Raw genomic sequence first — 25,974 nt, forward strand, 5'->3', positions numbered from 1 at the left:
AAAAGATAACAAAAACTGATCCGGTATTACCTGTGGATCCCACACTCTCTGTGGAACACTGCATCAGATTTGGTTTGGATTTTGACCTGCTGCTTAAAATTTGAATTCAGATTTGATGAGCCCACGTCTGAGTGTCAGTCTGACAACTAAAAATGCGTTGTGCACCACGGCTGCATGGGCCGACCATCCAGATCCATCATTTTTTTTAGTCCAATGTACCCTCACCAAATCACCTACCGCACATTGGCTGCCCTCCGGTTGGAAAAACCCTTGAGGTCTGCCATGCCCACCAAGTAATCCACCCAGCCTTGTGGCAAGGGACACCACATGTGGATCTCGAACTTCACCCCTACCAGATGAGCAGAGCCCTTCTGGGCATTTAGATCCTTCATTAGATTACACAAACGCTGTACTCTTCCTATGTTATGAGCTAAACAACCTACTAGACTTATTGTGAACCTCACTAGGCCCGGTGATGGTGCACTAGCATGATAGAGGCGGATCAGTTAGGTGTGGAATTGGGCAGTGCCAAACCCAGGTCTGTCTGATTTAGCCTCAACATGTGAGGAAAAATTAACATGGATGTGGAATGCAGGTCAACCCCCAGCCATTCCATATGTAGGCTCAGACCAAGTGTAGATGGGCCTTATTACATCATATGAACCTGGTTTGCAAGAGAAAACCCAAATGAGCCCAGGCCTAACACAGGCGGGGTTGTTACAATCCACCCAGCCCTCCAACTGCGGGTTTGGGTTAGTTTCGAAAACAGGCAGGGCTCAGAACTAAAGTATGCTTGGACACTGGGTGCTTGGGAAAGAAAAATCCCACTTAAAGACTCTCAAGCCACAATCTGGCCATCTAGGACTGAAACAGGTTGGATTTCTAGTAGGGCTGCAGCTATTTAAGCAGAATCAGATGCCATCAGGGTTGTTGAAATCATGGTCACAAATCTTGTTCTCAGGATTTCTTAGCAAAAGGAAAAGCTCGTGATAAATTGTAATTTTTTGCTTTTGGGAAAGGTCGTCTATTAAAAGATAGTAAGAAAAAAACTAAATAAAAAAATGTAAAACAGTTAAAAAGAAAATTATAAAAAAAGCATGACTATTGCAAAATATCAAAATAGGCTATGCTTTTGAACCTTGAAGTTCCCATGGTTTTCAGGTTTTTGTGGCATGTGAATTTCTGTAATATAAATGCAAAAAGTTAAAAAATATTGGTGATATTTGTGACTACTATGGTTTACATATACTGGGAAAGATCAGGTACTGGCAAAAGCAATTGAGAAGCACCATGCATGCATTATGCAACAAGGCTATCCCAAAAGACAGGCCAGTGAGCCACATCCAAAGCAAGTCCCCTTGAGTATATGCTCAGATCCAAGTTAATGGTACAATCACCATTCTTCATGAAAAAATCAGCACCTAGTCCACCAGATTTCTTGACTAGGCTCAACTAGGTTGGTCACAGATTAATTTGTAACTAGATAAAAGAACACAAATCCTCAACATTCATCACAGTAGAAACATATCATAAACGGATGCATGCATTTAAATTAGTCTCAACTCAATTAGAATATCATTTGTTACAATCAGTTGGTCCGTTCAGAAAAATCATAACGGATTCATTCCACCAGCACACTCAAGTAACATGAATCATATTCAGATGCTCCAAATGCTGCATTCCCTTCACTCTCATGTCATGGACAATCTCTATATTACACTGAACTAAGAAAAATCTTGGACATCATTATATGAGAAGTGCAGCTTGGTCACATTTTACACAGAATTAGAACTTGAGCTTGGGCATTACAACAGAGGTGCTCCATAAAAAAACGCACCAGTGAAACCCAATTAGCTATCTGGGCACCAAAGTAGGCCATTTTTGCAGAGTCCAGAAAAAAAAATGTCAACTTGGAGAAGAGACATCCAGTTTATCTATGTAATCACGAGATTGGATGCAACTCAACAGCCCCTTCAAATTGGCCAGTACATGCCGTGGTCCCAAACTTTGAACACCAATAGAATTCAGCAATTGCTCGATATCCTTTTCAGACAAAAAAGGGAGAACAAACATGTCAGGCTCATCCATGAGTTCATAGAACAGCAGAAAATGCCTAAGAAGAAATGATCCACAATACTACAAATGGATGAGAATTATATTTGAACTGTCAGTCCGATTTGCACATACACTTCATTATAAGCAAAGTATATGAAAGCAATGTCAAAGCGATTGATCATTTTTGCACATGAATGCACAAGGAGAACAACTTGAAAAGAAGAAAGGATGGTATCCCCAAGAAACCCATTGTGAAATATCCAACAAAAAGAAGGTCTAATAATCGATGTCAATATCGCAAAAGAGGAGAGAATTCCAGAAGAAAATAGAGCAAATATCTCCAATTGCAACATGGTTGTAGAAACCCGTAGAACTGAGTTGTCTGTATCTAAGTTAAATGAAAAGCTCAAATTCTACAAATCCAGGAAATCATTGTGAACCTTGACAATTTAGTAGTGCATCAGTGTCAACTAATACCATTTTTACCATTGGTATATGACATGCCCGATGGGATTTAGTCTTGACAACTTGCATCATCAACCCTACTTGTAACATAGGATCTAGGTAGCAAGAGGTAATAAAAGAGAGTATTTAAGGGGTGCATTGGAGTTACTATGATGAGAAAACAAAAGAATAACACGGAAATCGTACAACATTGCCTGGAAGAATGTTTCCAATAGAACGAGGCTGTAGAGAATATGCTCAAATTAATAATGACATCTAGGAAAAGGTTCATGCAGATTCCAGTCTATATGACATTTTCCCAGTATTTTAAAACAATTTTCCATAACAACATGCTCACAGAATATGTTTCTAAGTTTCCTCATGCAAAACTACTACTTTTTTCCTGAAATAAACATCCATCAGTAGAAAAATTCCATGTTAGTTTACAAGAAACTTTTCCACTTAACAAATGGAAAGAATGCAAGCTCCTTTGCCTTCGTTTCCCATCAAATGCTCAAGTGAAGTTGAAAAAATAAACCTATTGCCATTAACCGAAGTGCTTCAACTTTTATTTTGTATTCATCAGGTCTCAATCCTTCTGCACATTTCCTATTGCTGGTAGTGGAAAAACAATTCATGAATTTAAGACTTCTGACCCAACCCACTAATGTAATATTTATGAATGTCCATGCCATGATACCAATGAGTTCATTGTATTCAAACAAAAGCTACAGATTCAGTGAGAAGCTCATCATTATTCAAACAAAAGCTACACATTCTCCAAAGATAATCCTTCATCCTCTCATTCTAATTTTGGTCTAGATACTGTTTACTTACAAATGATGGTGACCATCATATCAAGCATAAGTGAATGCGCAGGCTTACATCCATCAATTTATTTTGCTTCACTTTCCTCTGATCTTTCACCACCTTATGCTAATAAAAACAAGAACATTCAGGTGCATTACATGCATACAATGTGAAGAAGGAGATTCTAACATCTCATCAAATTATAATGAAGACTACCTTAGTCACCATATCAAGAATTTTACTTTCTTAAGCTGCTCTTACCATATACTTTGATTTCCAATAAATGTGAATTAAACCTAAAACTTACAATTAAAATTAGATTTTCCCTCCACTCTCCCTATGACCGGATCTCTTACAAATGTTCGACATAAGGGAGATTAGGATTAGTTCAAACATTGTCACAGTGCTCAAGTCAGGTTAGAAGATCCAATGATAGATAGAATTTAAAAACTAAATGTTTTGGCATAAAGCAGAAAAACAAAAGTGACCTTGTTTAACAAGAATATAGCATAAGCAGATCTTGTAGTGTCCTGTCCTTCCAAAAAGAGAGGAAATCCTGTAGGCTTCGTACTGGAATAGACTGTTGAAGTTGATGCTGGATCAGAAGACATAGGCTCAACAGGAGCAGGATCAAGAATATATGAGCGTGAACCTCCCAACCGCAAAGGATATCGAAGAGGAACATCCAAATATGATGCAATAAGTGATACAGACTGAGAAACCAAGAAAACAACCAAGCAATCAGCCTAAAATGAACATACCCAAGCTACTTATGCAGCAGAAAAAACTTTCAACACAACTGTCAAAAAAGCAATTTGAATTTAGAAAGAACAAATAGAAAAAGCCATGTAACTGATGAAGAATTATAGACCCACAGTGATAACATTTGTGACTTTAAGTAAATTTACTTGTGAGAACGTTAAAGGAGGGGGGAGTTGATTCTAGTACATGAATAGTCAAGGATAAAGGGACTCACATGTGCAACATAACTGAGAGCAGTTGCAGTCCTCTGAATCTCTTGTTTATCACTAAAAAAGCTCGATTTCCTTAAAGGAGGCACAACAAGTTCTAGTCCTAATATGGTAACAGATCCAATCCCAGGGTTATTAGGTGTTGAAGCATCAGGTGAAGATGAACCAGCACCAACCACTGAAAGAACATTTTATTTTTTTAATCTCATTGGCAACACACACACACACACACACACACACGAATATCCAGCCATGAAAGCTTAAAGAATAATATGACACTTCTATGTTGTCAGACCCTCAAAATCACCTGATGCATTTCCATTAGGGAATGGTTCATTTATCCCAACATCAGGTGCCCTTCCAGTTGATACCTTCAAAGGGTAAAGAGCAGAAACCTGCATAATCATATGCTGGTGTCTTTTTCGCAGCATCTTCCGCAAATCTTTCAAACGTCCATGTCCCATTTCTCCAGCCAGCAACATCTTTGCCTCCTGTAGGTAAGAAAAGGAAATCCTTCAGGATAGTCCATTTTGGAAAATCAAGTACATCTAAATAAAAAGTTATCTAGACTAGTGATAATCATCAAAATTCTGGTCTTTCCAGGAACAAAGTTAACAAACAGGAAGACAGAAAAAAGCGTCAGAGAGGATCAGAGCAGTAATAAGTCATGCAGTAGTATTCTTATTTCTTATCTCCAAAGACTTCTGATACAGCAGCTATATCTAAGCAATCCAATTAATTGAATCAATACATCAAACTGAAAATGATGTTTGCAAACACACAAGAAGCGAGATCATTCAGGCTGACTAGGCAAGTGCTAGTCTTAAAACTATATCAACCCAGCAGCATGATTCCTCAGGAGCCATTGGGATGAGTTGGAAGAAAATACTCAAATGTAGGGGTGGACATTGGGTCGGGTCGGACCGGGCCGACCCGATAAAGGGCCCGCAGGCCTGACAAGCCCAAATGGGTTGCCTGACCCGATTACTGCAGGTCGGGCTCGGCCTGAGACTATTCAGGTCGGGCTTGGCACGAGACTATCTGGGTCGGGCTATCAATCTGGCGGCCATGACCCACCTAATAGCCCGACACCCAAAAAAGCCCAAATTTGACCCGAAAACCATTTTTTCTGAAAAAAAAAACTTCAGCTTTTTTTTCTAAAAAAAGAAAGAAGAAAAGGAAGATTAATATCACAATGGAAGGTTTTTTCTCTCCACTACTAGTGATTCAAAGATGCAAAGCTTATGACGCGAAGGAGACCACCTACCTATAACCAATCGCTGAGGTCAGTCGGCTGGGATCACTGAATGTTATCGTAGAGTTACATCATGCCTGAGAGTTGCCTAATGAGAACTATGGATGAGGCCCGCTCTGGTGCAAAATTGCCTATACCTGAAGATCAAGATCTTTCTTAAGGAAAGAGGAACTCAACCAACACTAGAGCGAAAAATGAAAAAAAAGTAGCGTAGCTTAGTCTTCACTCTCTACAACTAGTACGCCCAGCTGAAGAGCAGCTAAACGAGATTTGACCATCGTCAATGTTGTAAGTAGTGTATCGGAAACTGTATTGCACGAGCCTCAAACATGAGTATATTGTACCGTATCGTACGATACAGGAAAAACTTGAATTAAAAACCACAAAAAATCTGAAAATTACAAAAAAAAGAAGAGAAAAATCTCCAAAAAATTATATAGAATGCAATAGAAAAAAAAAAGAACATAAATATATGCATTATGAGTAACTAAACATAAACATGCACTAGTAAAGCAATGGATACAATACTGATAACACCCCTAACAAACATTTAACAAAAGTCACAAGTCACAAGCATGAAGTTTGATATCAAAGTTACATATTACATAACAAAACAAAAGAAGAAGCATCATAATCTACCAATCATAACGGAAATGATATTCAAATGATGGATCTTCTTCTTCTAAGTTGTCTTCTCCTCCTTTGTCCATATATTCATCTCTGGGCCAACATAATTATTGCCATCATCCACCACCTGAGTCTCCATCTCAACCTCTAGTTGTCTCCAATCCTCATCATCAACCAAGACACAACGCTCTTCTTATACCCACTCATCTAATATATCTAGGTTGTCAATAGTGATGGGATCATAGTTTCTCCTCTGGTGTCTTCTCGATTCTTTTTGTATTTGTCTACAATTTACATATATTAATTAGAATACAAGATCATTTAATCTAGAGTGATTCAATCTATTCATTTTCTTTGTGTGAATGCACTAAAAAAAACTTTAATTTTTCTCGCATCCACTTTCATTGCATCCTTGATTCAATATACATTGTGCAAACCTAGATAATGAAAGAGCATCTCTACCAAACCTATTCCATCATTAATCTAAACCAACAAAAGAAAAATATATGAGAGAAAATCCCTGCAACATAAAAATACATAATTAGATATAATAACATTGAATTTCAAATGCATACCTAGCCGCAATGAGCTACACAATTGGATTGTGTTGCTTCGTCCAAAGTCTCCCTCGTTTTGTTCATATGGTTAACTCCAAATGAATTTGTTTATGGAGAATATGATCTCTATTAAGTTTCTCTATGGAGTTCAAAACATTTGTTTGTAATTCCCTATCATATATGAATGTAGGGGAGAATTTGAAGGTAGAATTAAAGTAAGAGGAAACAACATGAATGTCTTGATGGAGCTGGTGAGTCCATCTCTTATCAATCACCTTCCAAACTGGCATATAATACTTTTTTCTTGTTGCTGAAATTTTCTTTAATATGTTCTTTTTCCCCAACCATATCACCATACAAGTAGAGCATAGATGGAAACTCATCATTGTCCACTCTCCTCAACACTTGCATAAGTGACACTGTCATCCTCAAAAACATACTACACCTCTTCGAAAACTCGATGGAGAAGACTATCTCCACTATCTCAACCACAATAGGTTTCTGCACAATCCTCATTGCAAACCACTCATCTTAAGCAAACATTTGCTTTAATTCATTTTGATGAATGACAAGGCTCTGTACAGTCAAAACATTTGTAGCAAACCATGTCAATACAGGGCATATCAACTTGGCTTCCTTGGTAAACCTCATCATCAAGTTTAGGATGGTCGAATAATTATAAATTAATTTTGTTACTTTTTTGCACATCTCAATGCACTTAGAAATGTCTTCCATCTCACTAATATCTTAAAGCATGAAATCAATGCAATGCGTTGCGCATGGACACCAAACAAAGCAATTATATTCCTTCAGCAACATTAATCCAACAACTTTGAAGTTTGTTGCATTATCACTTATCAGTAATGAATTGGACCACATTTTAAGGCTTAACATCCTCCACCACATCTTTAAAAATCACAAAAAACTCCTGAGTTGTCTTTTGTCTATTAGACATATCACCGAATTTCAAAAGCATAACATTGTTAGGATAAGAAACCAAAAAGTTTACCAGATTTTGTTGTCGCATGTCCGTCCACCCATCTGCCATGATGGTGTAGCCTGTAGTCTTTTAAGACTCTCTTAACTCACCACACCATTGTTTCACTTCTGCAACAAACTTGCTTCAAAATCCTACCCCTCAATGCATGATAGGAGGGAATCTTGTAACGAACTCTTATAGTGGCTATTGCATCAGCCATAGCCTAAAAATGATATGAGTTTGCAGCGTTAAATGGTGTGTAAGACTCATAAAAAAAACATCCAACTGCTAGATCTGCTTACTCAATCATTTGCTTGGATGTCATAGCAGAACATATATCTAGTTGGGCTCTAGGGGTCGTCCTAGGTGGAAAATAGGTACCAATCCCTCGTCTTGGACTCGTAAATCTCCTATTTTCTCCCTCCTTCCCCTACTACTACCACTAGGTCCACCACAAGATGATGCACATCCAGTACCACTACTTGTCCCCACCTCCACAACCCCTTACCCTTCTGTTGTCATAAAAACTCCAACTCCTCCTCAGTGGGGTCGGTACAGAGTTGTTAGTCGAGGAAGCGGGAGCGGGAAGCGATTCAGGAAGCAGAAGCAGGAAGCGAGGCACTTCTAAAATCTTAAGAAGCGGGAGCGGGAAGCGATTTAGGAAGCAGAAGCAAGAAGCGGGAGCGGGAAGCGATTTAGAAAGCAGAAGCAAGAAGCGAGGCACTTCTAAAATCTTAGGAAGTGGGATGCATGGGCCGACTTAAAAGCGAACTAAGAACCGTCTCATAAGCGAGAAAGGAAGCGAAGAGGAAAGCGACCTAGGATTCGAGCGGGAAGCAAATAGGAATCGAGTTTTCCTGATATTAGGAAAAAAATTGTTAAAGGCTCCAAGCCCCCCCAAAAAAGAAAATTCACTTTCTGCTATTGAGAAAAGAAATGGGAGGCGAGCGGGAAGCGAAATGGGAAGTAAGCTCCTCCATAATGGAAAGTGCACTTCCCATTTAAAAGGGTCACTTCCCCGAGCGTTTTGGAAGCGATGCATTTCAGAAAAGCGTGCTTCCATGAGTCCTATAGTGTTTTCGGTAACCCTGGGTTGATCACACTGTCAGTTGCTTCCCCATACACCTCAAGTGGAATTTCGAGCTCTCCCCAAGCTTGGGACATATCGTAACCCCCAATTTATGTCGCCAGCTATTGTTTTTTCTTTCATTTCTCTGAGATCCCTTCAAAAGCTCATGCATCTAACATATTTAAAGAAGTGCATGTGGTTGTATATTTCCTTGTGCCAGCTAAATGATGCTTTATCCTTGAAATGCCTCCATGAATCTGCCTCTTACAATAGTTGCACCGGTTCAACATTGTATTTCCTTCATAAACCGGTGTACGATGATCCCACGTCAGGTCTCTTAATGTAGTCATGCTCCAAATACGTTGAATCAAACCCTCTGGGGTTCAAATTTGAGGGTTTAGAGGGCACAAAAATGTGCATGTAGATGGAAATGGGTGGATTAGGATAAATCACGTCACTAGGCCTCAGATCTAACAAAAGCCCCAATTTCTAGGATGGGGTAGGATAGAAATGGGTGAGATTTGAGGGCTAGAAGCAAAAAAATTGTTGGGTAGGACGAAAATGGGTGAGATTTCAGGCAAACCACACTTCTAGAGCTTTGATCTAGCAAAAGCCCCAATTTTTAGAATGGATTTGATTTCAAAATAAGTTGGGTAGGCTTAAAAAGGGGGGTTGGGGAGGGAGAGCATGAAAATAGGGTCAAAATTACCCTTGGGCTAAAAGATGGCCCCAATAAGTGGTCGGTCGCCACTTTTTTGACACCGGAAAAGTTAAAAAAGAAAACAAGCTCATCTCGTACGATATATATTGTATTGATACTATAATCATACCCAATATGATTTACTATTTAAATCGTATTGGTTCCCCCACTGATACTATGATATATCGTATCGTACGATATGATACTGACAACACTGGCCATCACGTGTTGTGGCGATGTACGAAGGGAGAGAGGCCTGTCAAAAAGGGAAACCGGTCCCTTTTTGGCCAACTAGAGAGAGTGTGTGTGTGTGTGTGTGTGTCATCGGCATCCATATTCCTCACGTCCAGTAGGTGCTCGGTGCTCCCATATTCAAATTGAGAGAGAGAGAGGCATCCATTGTTAAAATTATGTAGACTTTATGTAAATACATATATATAGGTTATATTTATATTTTTTTATTTTTTTATTCTCTTTATCTTTTTCTTGTATTTTTATTTTTTATTTTTGGTCAAAATAAGACTTTGACCAAAGGTTATATTTATATTTTCTTTTATTTATTTATTCTCTTTTTCTTTCCCTTGTATTTTTTTTATTTTTCTGTTTTGATCAAAATAGGACTTTGACCAAAGGGTTGACCAACCGTTGGACTAGCCCCAATGGCTCTAAAATAGAGCCGTTGGGACTAGCCCAACGGCTAGACAACCCTCCTCTCATGTATAAATAGAGGGGACTATTCCCCTTGTAACTTAATGCTTTTGCTAAGCTTTTCTTCTTCAATAAACACTATTTTTTTATGTCTTCGTGCATTTGAGAATCATTTGTGAATGTTATTTTGTGCCTTTGTGCACATATTTTCCATCGTGATTGTTGTGGGTTAATCAAGTCATTTTTCAGACTTGATTCTTTTTCAAGTTTGAAGATATTTTGACATACATGGTATCAGAGTCAGGTTTCTAGAAGCAAGTGTTTGTGCTGCAGTCTGTTAAATTGTATTGTATCATTTATATATAGAGAGATACACATACATATATGTATATGTATCTATCTAATTATATATATATATATATATTCTTATACCCAATAAGGGTAAATCAGTCTTTTCACTTCATTTTATGCATATTCTTATTTAAAGAATATGTACGTCTTTTTCTCTTTTTATTTTTTTATTTTTCTTTTTTTTTCTTTTTTCTTTTTTTTTCTTTTTTCATTTTTTATTTTTCTTTTAGCACATGGAGGGGCCCATCCATTATGATCGTTGGGCCCTCCAATTGGAGGGGCTCCAACAATCATATTGGGAGCCCCTCCATGGTCTCCCTTTGTTATATAATGGGGTTCTCCCCTCTTGTATAGGTTAAGCTTTTTGTAAAGCTCTCTTTGTTGTTTCAATAAAAAATTATATTTTTATGCTTTTGTGCATGTGTATCTGTGCCCTTGTGCACCTGTGAGTGTTTTCTTTGTGCCTTTGTGCACACTTTTCATGTCAAGAATATTATGCTTTTGTGCACATATTTCCTCTATAGACATTTTCACATGGTATCAGAGCTCGATCATCAAAAGAGTGGATCGTGTGATATCTCACTCTGGTGTGTGCCTCGAAGAACGTACTCCTACCTCATCCTTGGTGTTTGGCGTGGAAAAATCTTACAATACAACTTTTGAGAAGCATACCACTTCAAGTAAGCCTTAAAGACTTATTGTGGTAAGTGTCTCTACTCTTCAAACCTCTTTCTTTTCAAATGGCGGAAAAAGACTCATTTTTCTCTTGGTTTCAAACTCAATGGATCAAATTACCATGTTTGGGCCGGGAACATGGAAGCTCATATCAAAGGTAAGAGGCTTTGGGGGTATGTCCCCGAAACCGGAGCCAAAAATCACATTGGTAGAAAAAAGAGATAAAAATTCTTGAGGGAGAAGAAAAAACTAAGGCTCTTGAATAATATATCAAGAAGCATGAGGAATAGGATATGAAAATTTTCAAAATCCTATCATGGTTTTTTTCGTCCGTTGAAATTAGAATCAATGTCAACATTATAAAGTTCAAAAAAGCATCTCAAGCATGTCAATACCTTGAAAAAATGTACACCTCAAGGGATTTGTCTCACAAATATTATCTTCAAAAAAGAGCCTTAACCCTCCAACAAGGCGAAATGACTATTAGAGAGTATTTTGCCAAGCTATCTTCTATTTGGGATAAACTTGTTATGCTTGAACCCAAATAGAGTGGAGAAGCCATTGAACTTCGACACAAACAATTAGAGGAAGATCGGTTTTTCAACTTCTTAAATGGGCTTAAACCCGAATTTGAACAAATTAGATCTTCTCTCCATGTCTTCTTTTATTTCTCCTCTCTTAAAGATGTCATTACCAAATTAAGTGGGGAAGAAACTCATATGGGCATAAGCAAGAATAATCCAAGTGTTCTTGCAACTCTTTTCAATCAAGAAGAAAATGGAGTTAATGTCGTTTCTAGACCGAAAAATAACTTGAGAACATACAAACCTCCTTATTTTAAAAATCAAAACCGAGGAAGAGAAAATGGTGGTCAAGACGGAAAAAGAGATAATAGCAAGATTGTATTGTTAAGTCATACGTATTAATACATATATATATGTATATATACGTATAATACTATAACACTCGATAGGGGTATTATAGTCTTTTCATAATTATTTTATTAAACAACTATTTTTTCTTTTCTTTATTTTCTGTTTTTCTTTTTCCTTTTTTCTTTTTTCTTTTTTTGTTTCTTTTATTTCACGCCAAATAGGGACCCCACAATAGAGTCGTTGGGGGCTCCCAACGACTCTTTGGGAGCCCCCCTTTTGGCCTCCTTTTTGAACCCTTATTGTGTGTATAAATAGGGGTGAAACCTCTTGTATTTTTTAGTGAAGCCTTTATGCTCTCTTTCAATAAAAGAGATTTTATATTTTTAGTTTGTGATTCTCTCAAGGCTTGTGTATGTATTGTCACGACTTGGCTATTATTTCCTTTGTGTATTTGTCCATTGTTGGACATCTTTCTGCATACTTCCTTACATGCTAAGTCACAGGGACTCGGCAAAGCAAGTGCCACATCCATGTCGACGCGACGCGACGCGGGTGTGCGTGCGGGTGCGGCACCGGGTGCAGTCAACACGACCCTGGGTGCGGTCAACGCACCCAGGGTCATTTTGGTCCAAATTTTTGGACGTTAAAAAAAACGATGAAAAAGGAGGATTAGGGCAAAAAAAAATTTGCCCTAATCTCCTCTCCCACGCAGCTCAGCTCGAGTCCTCTCGACGCCACCTCCTCCTCTCCCTCGTCGCAGGTACCCTCTAGCTCCCTCTCTCTCTCTCTTCTTGTGTCGGCAATGGAGGGGTCAAGCCCCCCTGGTCCCTCTCGCTCTCATGTTGGGTCGGCAGGGGAGGGGCTGAGCCCTCCCTGCTCCCTCTCGCTCTCTTGTTGGGTCGGCAAGGGAGGGGCCGAGCCCCCCCCCCCCCCCCCCCTCTCGCTCTCTTGTTGGGTTGGCAGGGGAGGGGGCCGAGCCCCCCACCCTGCTCCCTTTGATTTCAGGGGAGGGGCCAAGCCCCCCCTCTCGCTCTTTTGTTGGGTCGGCAGGGGAGGGACTGAGTCCCCCCTGCTCTGGAGATTAAAAAATATTCATGGGAGCAAAATGGAGTTTCTATTGTATCTGAAGGATGGACAAATATTCAAAGACGTCCACTGATCAATTTCATTGTTTTTTCGCTTAGTGGTCCAATATTCTTGAAAGCAGTTGACGCATCCGGAAAATATAAAAATACAGAGTATTTGAATGGGTTGTTTATAGAAGTCATAAAAGAAGTGGGTGATCAGAATGTCATACAAATTATTACAAACAACGCTCCAGTTTGTAAAAGTGCAGCGTCGAGTTTGGAGAGTGACTACCACCATATTTTTTGGACTCCCTGTGTAGCACACTGCTTAAATCTAGCCCTAAAGAGCATATGCAACCCCAAAGAAGAAGAAAATTCACAAGCATATGCTTTATGTTCATGGATTGAAGATTTAGAAAGAAATGTCAAAAGCATTAGAAATTTTGTTGTTAACCACCATCGTGCTAATGCTATATTTAATAGGCATTTTGACTTGAAATTGTTGAAGGTCGCTGAAACACGTTTTGCGTTCATCATTATGATGATGAAGAGGATTAAAAAAGTGAAGAATACTTTGGTTAGCATGGTGACCGATGAAAATTGGACATTCTATCGTGTTGATGATGATGTGAAAGCTTAAGAAATTAAGAAATCCATTATTGATGATGAGTTTTTGGACAAAATAGTATACTTTCTTCAATTTACCAAACCTATTTGGGAAATGTTGAGAGAAGTTGATAAGGATGAGCCCATGCTTCACAGAGTTTATGAAATGTGAGATAATACGATTGAAAAAATACAAGTTGTTATTTTCAAGCATGAACAAAAAAATCCTGCATTAGATGATTCAAATTTTTTTAACCATATTCATTCAATTTTAGTCAGAAGATGTGATAAGGGCAACACTCTTTTGCATTGCATAGCACATTCTCTTAATCCAAAATATTATGCAGAAAAGTGGCATCCAGGTGGTATTGGTCGTGTCCCTCCAAATCTAGACTCAGAGCTATCAAGCCATAGAAATATTGTATGATACGACTTTTTCCTGAAGCATATCTTCTAAATCAAGTCACACAAGAGTTTGAAAATTTTTCATCTTCGATATTATATGGACCAACATTATTCGCGAGAGAGGAGAATAATATAGATCCTATCATATGGCGGTGACCTTAATGGGCATGTAGGCATTAGTAGGGATGGATTTGAGAGTATCCATGGAGGCTATGGTATAGGAGAAAGAAACGATAGTGGAGAAAGAATTTTAGATTTTGGTTTGTCCTATGATATGATCTTAGCAAACACTTGGTTTAGGAAGAGGGAGTCTCACCTAGTAACATTTAAAAGTGGGGTTAATACGAGTCAGATAGATTTTTTCCTACTTAGAAAGAGAGATAGGGGTTGTTGCATCGATTGTAAGGTTATACCGGGAGAAAGTGTAGCTACACAACATAGAGTCTTAATTTTAGATCTTAGAATTAGACAATGCCGCAAAAGGGATAGACATAAGATAGATCCTAGAATTAAGTGGTGGGCACTGAAAGGAGCTAAACAAGGAATGTTTGTAGAGCGGGTAATTAAGGAAGTTGATTGGTGTCTCGAGGAGGATTCAGAATCTATGTGGAATAAGATAGCGGGTGACATGAGAAAGGTGGCTAAGGAGGTATTGGGTGAGTCTAAAGGCGGTGCACCGCTAGGTAAGGATACATCGTGGTGGAACGAGGATGTCAAATTAGCTATTAAGGTTAAAAGAGAGTGTTATAGAAATATAAGTAAAAGTCGTGATAATGAGAATTTGGAGAAGTATATGATAGCAAAGAAGGAAGCTAAAAAAGTAATTCGGAACGCGAGGGATAAGATATATAAGGAGGTTTATGACAAGTTGGATACCAAAGAGGGTGAGAAGGATATTTATAGGATTGCAAAAATGAGAGATAGGAAATCGAGGGATCTGGGTATGGTTAGATGTATCAAAGATGAAACATAAAGGGTTTTAGTCAAAGATGAGGAGATTAAGGAGAGATGGAAAGATTATTTTGATAAGCTATTTAATGAAAGTCATGCTCAGGATCTTGGAGACTTTTCCATTCCTTTTCATGAGATGAATCGTGACTTCATGCGCAAGATTCAAAAGAAAGAAATTGCAGAGGCTTTGAAGAAAATGAAATCAAGAAGGGCAGTTGGCCCAGATGGTATACCTATCGAGGCTTGGAAATGCTTGGGAGAGAAAGGTTTAGAATGGTTGACAAATCTTTTTAACAAGATTTGGCGGACAAATAAGATGCCTAATGAGTGGAGGAAGAGTACTTTGGTGCCTCTATATAAGAATAAGGGTGATATACAAGATTGCACAAACTATCGTGGTATAAAACTCATGAGTCATACTATGAAACTTTGGGAGAGGGTGATTGAGTCTAGGTTGAGGAAGGTTGTCATGATATCGGAGAATCAATTTGGTTTTATGCCTGGAAGATCTACTATGGAAGCTATACATCTTCTTAGACAACTTATTGAGAGAAATAGAGAGAGGAACAAAGATTTGCATACGGTTTTTATTGATTTGGAGAAGGCTTACGATAGAGTACCTAGGGACGTTCTCTGGTGGACAATGATGAAGAAAGGTGTTTCTCTCAAGTACATTAGTATAATTAAAGATATGTATGAAGGAGTAGTAACCAATGTCCGCACTTGTGGAGGGGTGACAATCAATTTTCCTATAACGGTTGGGTTACATCAAGGATATGCTTTAAGCCCTTTCCTATTTGCTATAGTGATGGATGAGCTTACGAGATCAATTCAAGAAAATGTGTCGTGGTGTATGTTGTTTGCTGATGATATTGTTTTGATTGATGAGTCTAGAGCTGGGGTTAATGCTAAGTTAGAATTATGGAGACAGACATTGGAAGCAAGAGGTTTTAAGTTGAGTAAGAGTAAGACAGAATACATGGAATGTCGATTTAGTAAGCAACGAAATAGAGATGGGAGTGTAGTGAAGCTTGGTGAGCAAGAAATACCGGTGGATGATTCTTTCAAATATTTGGGATCTATCATTCAAAAGTATGGAGAAATTGATGGAGATGTAAATCATAGGATAAAGGTTGGGTGGATGAAATGAAAGAGTGCAACTGGAGTGTTGTGCGATCGTAGAATGCCATTGTGGTTAAAGGGAAAGTTTTATAGGACGACTATTAGGCCCGCTTTACTATATGGTACGGAATGTTGGGCTGCCAAGAGACATCATATTCAAAAAATGAGTGTAGCTGAGATGCGTATGCTGAGATGGATGTGTGGAAATACAATAAAAGATAAGATTCGGAACGAGGAGATACGTAAGAAGGTAGGCGTTGCACCCATTGAAAATAAGATGAGAGAGAATCGTTTACGGTGGTTTGGACATATTCGACGAAGGCCTAATGATGCTCCAGTTAGAAGGATGGAGAAATGGGAAAATATATTAGTTAAAAGAGGTCGGGGTAGGCCTAGGAAGACATGGATGGAGGTGATAGGAAAGGATATGAATGCTTTGAACCTCACCGAGGACATGGCATTGGATAGAAATGAATGGAGGAGAAGGATTCATGTGGAAGACCCAGAATGATTTTCTTTGTTGGTTCATATCGCCGACCCCAATTGTTTTGGGATGAAGGCGTAGTTGTTGTATCATATGGTGGTCAACATTTGGATCAGAAACACCTCTTCTCCAACGTCTTGCATTACGATTACTATCGCAACCTGCTAGTTCATCTTGTTGTGAAAGAAATTGGAGCACATATTCTCAAATCCACAACGTGAAGAGAAACAAATTCGCAAGCAAGCGTGCAGAGGATTTAGAATATGTTCATTCAAATCTTCGACTACTTTCGCGAACTAATGATGAATACAGGTACTAATTTGCTCTCTTGGTTATTTGATTATTTATTTTAATTTTTCATTTAAATATACTTTTATTGTATTTAACATTTTCAAATTGGGTTTGTAACGCAGACAAGGAACATTTAAATTTTGGGATGTAAACCCAGAAGAGTGTGACTTCGAGGAAGACCATGATTTCAACATGACAAACATGAATTTATCTGAGCTCAGTCTTCTTTCTAATGATGCATTTGATGATGAAGAAGAAAATTATTAAGATCCATTACTTTTGGTATGTAATTTAGTTTTTTTCTGCTTTACTTATTTGATCGATATTTAGGTTAATTTATGTAATTGCTTTCCTTATTTGATTGATATTTAGGTTGATATATTGTATGCATGATAAATGATATTATGACAATGTTAACTGTTAAATTATGATGATGTTAACCGTTAAAACTTCAAAATTATATAATATATATATATATATATATTTACATTTTTGCCCTACCACACCCCCGCACCCTAGGTTTTTGAAAGTGTCGCACCCGCACCAGCACCCATATGACTTAGATTACATGGTATCAGAGTCATTAGGTTCATAGAAGCAAAGGCGTGATATTTATATTTTCACTCATTGTATCTATTCTTCACACACTTTGGTGGCATCAAGGAATCCAAAATCGACCTATCCTTCAAGCTCAATGAAAAGAACTACATGATGTGAGCATCGGCAATGGAGAACAACCTTAAAGGTAAGAAACTTTGGGGTTATGTAATGGGTTTTATTCCAGAACCTCAATTAGAGCTCACATAAGATTGAAGGAGACTAAGAAAAGGCTCTTGAAAGAAGCGCTTGCCTCAAAGCCATTGAAGACCACCAAAGGAAAGTTGAAGATTGGGAAAGCAATTACGCCAAGATCCTTGCTTGGTTCATGAACAATGTTGAACTCAAGGTATATGCAAATATAGCTAAATTTCACTGAGCCAATGAGGCTTAGTTCTTTATGAAGGGTATGTATACCCAAAAAGACCTTGTAAGAATATATTTTTTGCAAGAAAAGATTAGAACCACCAAACAAGGTGATTCGAGTATACAAGATTACTATAGTGCGTTAAATCCATTATGGGATGAGTTGGCTCTTTTAGAGCCCAAATGGGTTGCTATGGAGGATATTGAACTAAGACAAAAATAAATGGAATAAGATCGATTGTTTCAATTTTTTTTGGGGCTACGTTCTGAATTTGAGCGAAGTGAGGTCATCATTTCTCCATAAATCTATTTTTCCTCCAATAGAAGATGCCACAACCGAAATCACACAAGAGGAAACTAGGCTTGGCATGAGTAAGAATATTGATGAAGTGTTTGTCGTATCCAAACCCGGCAACAATGTCAAAACCTATAAACCACCCCACTTTGGAAAACAAGAAAACTATAGTGGAGGAAGAAAGATGATTGTATGTCATCATTGCTAGGAGCCGAGTCACATTAAACCTACTTGCCCAAAGCTAAATAGAACATTCAAGCCTAATGTGGCTTCCCTTGAAGAATCCACCACCAAAGAAGATGAAGGCAAGAGTGACGACCTCAAAGAAACTCTTGATCAAATCTCTATGGCTCTACAACAAATTGTTTGAGACGCAATTTCTAAAGGTTAGCCTTTTCTAGTACATCACTTAATTGATGTCCTCAACTGCTCAAATGTGCTCATGGATACTTAAATAGTTAAATGAATCAACAGATGAGAAGATTCATTCTTGTTATTCAACAGCTTCATGTAACTACTTTCTCTCATTTCCAGTTAATTTCTAACTTTGATGGTATATGATAAGTTGTATAGTCTTCCTTCAAAACTAGCAACACCTCTGTATAAGATTTTGCAGCTTGATCTGCAACAAAATGCACCTGTTATGTACTTCTGTGTTAATTGTGTCCATTCTCCGAAAGAAGATGATCTGATCAACACGATGAATACCAGTTCTTCTATAACAGAACAGATGCAAATGAAAATACAAAATATAAAGGATACCTTTTCATATTTTATGTTAAACAGTTCACCAAGTCTGCTATCTACATTTGATTAATAGTCAGAGAGCTCAATTACAGTATCTATACAGAAAGAAGAACCTTTTCAGAATCTGCCACAGTACTGTTAGTGCTCCAGTCTCCAACAAAGACAGCATACCAAGGATTTCACTTTCCATCTTTCATACAAAGCATTTTGAGTCTGACTTATCCAAAACCATGTTCATGTAAGATTTCCAGAACTAATAGTCAGAGTGTATACCTGAAAATATCAGCCAGATAAGCTTTTGATGTCTAACTAACATGCCCAAATGGTTAGTTTTATGCTTTCTAGTTTCTTCTCAACATTTCTTCGCTTTTCATGGAAAACACATCTTACAATCCTGAGAAATGACAAGGACTGCAGAAACACAGATTTTGTAGTATGTGCCAACTGGAACTGAGTAGAATATCCACAATGAAGGGTACACCTTGGCATGCAATAAACAAGTGTAGCAAAGGAATAGAAACCTTAACCAAAAAACACAGAATTGTAACAAAACCAAGAGCACAAAAACATTTAATCTGAAAATTCATGCAGCATTTTGAGAATGGCTTATATAAATACAACTTACCTGTAATTGCTTTAGAGCTGCAGAATGGGATTTTGCAGCAACTAGAAGTGATCTGACCTCCATGGATAGCTGCTCCTTTCGGAGTTGCAAGTTCTCCTTTGCATTTTTCAAGTTCATCAACAAGTTCCCCATTACCCACTTCCTTGATTCCAATTTCTGTTTCATATCTTCAAGCTCATTTAATCGATGTAAGGACTCCACTCGCACCTGCTCACCACAAGGTGGTGCCACTAACAGATAGAGTAATCAATTAAAGCGCAGAACACCTATTATGCACATACACAAAGTTCAGCCACCATAGTGCTCTAGTATAAAAAAATACCACTAATTTTATATAGCAAATAAACACAATACTAAAACAATGATCATAAAAAGAAACAGAAACAGTGAAGCATCATAAAACATCAACACAAAAACTTACCAAAACCAAAATACTATATGCGACAGCTAAATAGGGTTAACCTTCTGTGCAACCGAATAGGACTACAAAAGGGGGAGGGGAGCACCCAATTCAAGAGAAATATGATTTACACCCCCATAAGAGCACTATATTTCAAAATGAATATGAGACTGATTGACAGATGGAACACTTAAAATTACCATTTCAAGAGAAAAGATATGCTGCTTCAAAGGGGTGTTTGTGTGTCCTTACTTTTGCAGAAATGTGAAATAAACTGGGATACCTTTTGCACTCCACAATGCAGTTTCTCGGCTGATCCACATTTTCTAGATAAGTGGAGGGGATTCAAACGCCCCTCAGAAATCAAACCTAAGTCTAAAAAACATCAAGTTATAAACTAGGCACTCAAACTCCAAAATATTCAGCCCTTTGATTTCTTTTTTTTCTTCTCATCTCTAGATGAAAGTTGGGTTCGAACTAAAAGATCCGTCGGTTAATAATTAACATGCCCAAAATTGAAACTGCACAAATACCTACAAAAATCACTAAATTTGGCACAATCGAGCTCGAGTACACCCATGTAGAACATAGACAAAAATAACAAAACTAAGAGCAACCCATTTCAAACATCGCTAAAATTCGATTATATATTTTTCTAAAAGATTAAAATCCAAACAGAATAACGCTAAAAAAGATCACGGGAATATGCAAATCAAACACGAAATTCAGAACCCCAAAAGAAGAGAAGGGGAAGAAGACCAACCTGTAGAAGGGGCTCCAGAGACTGAACGAGCGAGGCATTCCTCTCTTTAGCCTTGCCGAGCGCCAAAGAGAGGCTCCACAACCTCGCTAGCTCTTGCTGGAACTCCTCCCATTCGATGATCTTCGCATCGGGCTCCAGAGCGGCAGCCGTGGGCTTTCTCTCATCCAAATCCGGAAATTTCTTCTCTGAATCCATGAAGGGAACAAGAACAGATCGGGTTTTCTTCAAAACCCATCAAGGAATTGGCCCAAAGATCGAGATTTGGGGCACAAAAATGGGATCTCGGACGGCCCTCATCCTCCTCACCATCTCTTACCTATAGAGTGGCAATAGAAGAAAAAGCATTACCAAAGGGAACAATCATCTCTGATTCTCTCTAAGGGCCTCTGATTGAGGAAGAACGCATGCAAACGAAGAGAGAATTCATGGAGAATGACAAAAAGTTGGGTGAAATCGACGCGAAGAGAGAGAGAGAGAAGTGTTGAAAGATCGTTGGGCCAATAACCAAAATCGTGCAGGGATCCACGGATCGGATTTGGTCCGAATCCATAACCCCTTGCAGTGTTGGGTGGGCAGAAAGCCAAAAAGTGGGGCGGCTCGACCCGGACCGAGTCTTTGGACGGCCCAACGGGTCCTGTTGAAGGGCCGAGCTAGGAATGTCAATAAATCGGATTTTATTCGATTCTGCTTAGTTGCATCTAGTAAGCCAAAACTATATCCAATTATAATCGGATGCGGATTTGGTTTTGTTTTTGTGCTACCACAAATATCCGAATTTGATGGATATTTGAATCCATTTACATGTAAAAAGCGCATCCGGTATGAGCTTTTCACCATCTGAATCCGAAATTGTTTAGCCCACATCAGATTAGTCAGATATGGTATTGGCCACAGATCCGAATCCGAAGAGTTTACATCCCTAGCCCTAGAGATGTCAATGGGTTGGGTGTAACACAAAACCCAACCCGAATCAGAATCCGATTTGTAGTGATAATCAGATGTGGGTTGGGTATTGTGTTTCTTATTGAAACCCGAACCCGAATCCGAATCCGAATCCGACTAAAACCCAACCGATTAAGCTAATCGGATCCATATTTAATTTTATTTAATTTCATCAAACTCCAAACCCGAATCCTGATTAGGCCATACCCGATTAAGTCTGACTCAGTAATGATTCAATCCAACCTGAATCCAACCCATTTTCCCTACCTAGCCCGGTAAGAGTTGGGCCATGGATGGATGTCCGACCCACAAACTGCTAGTTAGGTCCATGGGCCCAAATTGGCATAGCTGCTCATGTTGATTCGTGAGTCTGGCCCATATCCGGACCACTAAAACCAGGCGGGGCAGCTCAGCCCAGTGCCCACCCCTAGCAAAAAGCTCAGGCTTGACTCGTTTAAAGCTCTCTTAGTGAACAAGACAACCCAGACCTAGGTTCAACAAGAGTTCGTTTAAGTAAACCAACCCAGCTTCAGTATAGAATTTAGACTCAATAGTAGCTCATTAATGCAGAAACTTATAATGGTGTAATGGTAAAGTGATTTTTCTTTGTGGTTGAGAGATGACGGGTATGGGTGCAAACAGATTGGGTATGGGCACGATCGTGATAGATCCAAATTTGAATCTGATTTCATCATGCACTTCACATCTAAATGTTTCAGTTTGATCTGGAACCAAATACAAATCCAACAAAAATTATTGATCCAAATCAAGTCCAAATTTGACTCGAGTCAAACCATCTCACTCCAAATCCAACTTGAAAACACATTTTGAATTCTTTTTTTAAAGTCCATATCTCAAAATAATATATCATTTTTTTTTAATATTTACATGGAGAAACCACCCCAGGATCAAAGACATAACTGTGATGGCTCTACCTGTCGTATTTATGATCATTGTGCCGACATCGTAAAACTCAGTGGGCTCTTCTTAGTTGTAAACACCCCAAATTTTCATCATCCGTTCTCAGACAATCCCCCTCGTGCAGTGCCAACCTTGGTAGGTCAGTGTAGGAGTTCAACCCCGAGTTTGTGTCAGAGAATTATCATTTTACCTACTTTCATTAGAAAAATTACTATTTTACCCCTAGGTCATCCCAGACCTCTAGTCAGTCGGAGTCAACTAAGCTCATTCTCAAGCTCAAAACAGTTAGAATGTTAATCATTTCTAGCTCACCTGAGCTCACAGTGAACAGACCATATTCATTTCTGACCATTCCTGCAAAAATTGGATCATTTCTTCATAAATGACTTCATTTCTCACTCAAATCCAAGCCAATTGGATTCAAGTCAGTCATATTGCCATGAGTCTAACTTGAGCTCATCAGGAGTTCAAGTGCTCCAGTTTCACTACAAATCTAATTTCAAGTGTCTAGTTTAGCCCATTTAAGCTTTTTCAGCTGAAATCGAGCTGAGTCCAGTCAGTTGAGCTAGTGTATGAGCTTCAGTTTTAGTTCATCTCAGTGTTACTGACATTTGTTCCAGCTCAAACTCAGCTCGTGTTCGTAATTCACTTTACTCCAGTGACCATTTCTCACAATTTCTCTAAAAATGATAGCTTTTCTTGATAATTCAGTCGAAGAGTTCAGTTGAGTCAGTGTCTTGTTAGTCCAGTTGAGTTCTGAAACCCTAAAACCCAACTCAATCTAATTTATTTCAGTTCTAACCAGCTCAAACCTTAATTTTCAGTGTCACTCTCGCTTGATAGAGCCCGAAAATCATTTCTTGAACCATTTTGTGATTTATGTCAAAATTATCACTTTTTGAACTGGTACAACTATCAATCGAAGTTTAATATCGAAATTTCTTCATTCAGGGTTAACATTTTGCAGGGCATTTTATATCATTTCGTATCATTTCTCATCATTTTATAACATTTCATCATATTTTATTTAATTTTTGAGATCCAGAACTCCAGTTTTGAAAATTCCAATGCAGTTTGAGTTTTAAAAGTTTTCATAAATCAATTTCAAACCCCTGGGTTTCCAAAATTGATATTTTTACCCCCAAAATTCTAAATTTGAAAATATTTTCCTGAAAAAACAATCTAGACTATTTTCAAACTCAAATTTTCAAATTCTAAACTGGATTTGCATCGCAACGGGGTATGAAATTTTAAATTCAGAGCTCATTTCAAAAATGGCACATTTTGTCTAGAAACTTTGTAAAAAGACTATTCTACCCCTCTGATCTTCAAAAGGAATTTCAAATTTGGAAAGTGAGCCCACCTTGAGATTGCGCCTTCATTTACATCTACATTTTCATTTTAAAATAAAAAAAATATCTTTTTCTTTTCTTTATTCTCTTTTATTTATTTTATTTTATTTTATTTTATTTTTGTTCTTATTTTTATGAGAGGAGGTTGGACCCACAAGGGGTCGACCAACCCTCTCCCCTTTTTTCCTTTTCTTCCTCCACTTTCCTCTTTCTCCCATTTCTTCTTCCTTTTCCCTCTCTTTTTCCTTTCCTTTTCCCCTTTTCCTTCTTTCCTTTCTTCTTTCCTTCTTTCTTTTTATTCTTCCCTTTCTTTCCCCTTTATTCCTTCATCTTCTTTCTAAAAACTGTATCTTACGGTTGAGGCCTTCCCCATTCATTCATTCCCCCCCTCTCATTAAACCCTAAGTTATTTCTATTTTTCTGAAGTTCAACAAGAAAAACAATATACGACTGCACCCTACTTCCTCTCTCTCTCTCTCTCTCTCTCTCTCTCTCTCTCTCTCTCTCTCTCTCTCTCTCAGCCACAGCTCCACAACTCCATTGCTCCAGCCACTGCTTCAACCACTACCTCCAGCAAGCACCTTCACTGTAGCCACTTCAACGCCATTGCCCAGCATCTCCAGCCACCGGATCCTACCACTTGCCCCAACCACCATTCCAACTCCTTGGTAGCAGCAAGGTGCAAACCACCTACAACCTCAACTTCCTCAACCTTGGATCATCTCCACTACATCTACCTTCCTTCAGCCAATCCCAGCAAACCCAAGGTAAGACCGTTTTTTTGCTCTTTTATTTCCTTTATTTTCATGCTTAAGGCTACATGCTTGTGAAAATGCAAAGACATATGCTCTTTGAGAAGAATAGTTTTAGAAACTTTTGAGATTTTCCAAGTAATTATGAAATAAGCTTTGCAGATACTTGAAGAAATGACTCAAAGGATTGAAATTGATTTAGAAAAGTTGAATTTTTGGATAAACTCGAAATTTAAAATAAACTTGAGTTTTGAGAAAGATAACTCAAATTCTGAAGTTGGAATCATATCTCAGAGATTTTGAAATGAATTTAAATTTGATTTGAAGAATGAGGATTCAGTAAAAATGAAATAGAATTTGAAATGGAGTTTGAAGATAAGAATGAAACTTGAAATTAAGATTGAATATGAATTTGGATTTAGACTTTGAAAACAAAATTAAGAAGTGAATTTGGAAATAGAATTTGAAATTGGAAATAAATCTTGAAATTGAGGTTGAATTTAGAATTTTAATTGAATTTGAATTTCAAAGAAAAAATTGATTTTCCTGAAGAAAGTGGATTTCAGAGATAAAACTAAAAATAAATCTTAAAAATCAAAGCAGGATTTAAAAAGGGAATTAAATTTTGGTTTTAGAGTTTGAAATCAAAATGAAATTTAGAAATAGAATTGGATTCAAGAAATCTGGAATGGAATTTGAAGATGGATCTAGATTTTGGAAATCCATATGGATTTTGAGGATAGATCTGGATTTTGGAAATCGAGACGAAACCTGGAATTGGATCTGAGAGATCCTAAATTGACTTTTGAAATTTGAAAGGAAGGATAGAGAATGAAACTTGATTTTCAAACTCGATTTTTGAAATCAGGAGATGAATCTGGAAATTTCAAAATTGAAATGAACTTTGAAATTAATTTGAATTTGAACTTGAATCTGGATTTGAATTTGGAAATTGAAGCAAATTTGAAATTTCAAAGTCAAATTGAACTTTGAAATTAAATTTTGAATTTTGAATCTTGAAATGAGATAGAATTGAGAAGATGAGTTTGAATTTATAAATAAGAATTGAAGATTAATTTGAGAAATGAAGAAGATATTTGAAGGATTGTCTCAAAATCACTTGATTTTTGAAGAAAAAATTGAAATAATTTAAAAATATGATATGATTCTATCCTAAATGATGAAATGAATTAAAGATTTTTTGAAAAATTGAATATTTGAAAAACATATTTCATTCTTTAAATTAATTGAAATAAGATTGAAGATGTAATA

The 25,974-nt window shown here is 37.8% G+C and overlaps 1 protein-coding gene across 1 annotated transcript; it reads right to left on the reverse strand.

Moving 5' to 3' along the window:
• Positions 1–1,548: 1,548 nt before the first annotated feature.
• Positions 1,549–21,225, reverse strand: LOC149814118 (vacuolar protein sorting 38-like). The gene is made up of 6 exons (XM_089989596.1): positions 20,736–21,225; positions 19,573–19,779; positions 4,588–4,771; positions 4,286–4,458; positions 3,798–4,022; positions 1,549–2,043 (listed from the first exon to the last, which is right to left on the reverse strand). The coding sequence occupies exons 1-6, from the start codon at positions 20,928–20,930 to the stop codon at positions 1,906–1,908; spliced, it is 1,122 nt and encodes a 373-aa protein (XP_089845722.1). The 5' UTR covers positions 20,931–21,225; the 3' UTR covers positions 1,549–1,905.
• Between the last annotated feature and the right edge of the window lie 4,749 nt (positions 21,226–25,974).

Source organism: Nuphar pumila, chromosome 15 (assembly GCF_984573655.1).
Source record: "Nuphar pumila chromosome 15, dmNupPumi1.hap1.1, whole genome shotgun sequence".
NCBI classification, from domain to species: Eukaryota; Viridiplantae; Streptophyta; class Magnoliopsida; order Nymphaeales; family Nymphaeaceae; genus Nuphar; species Nuphar pumila.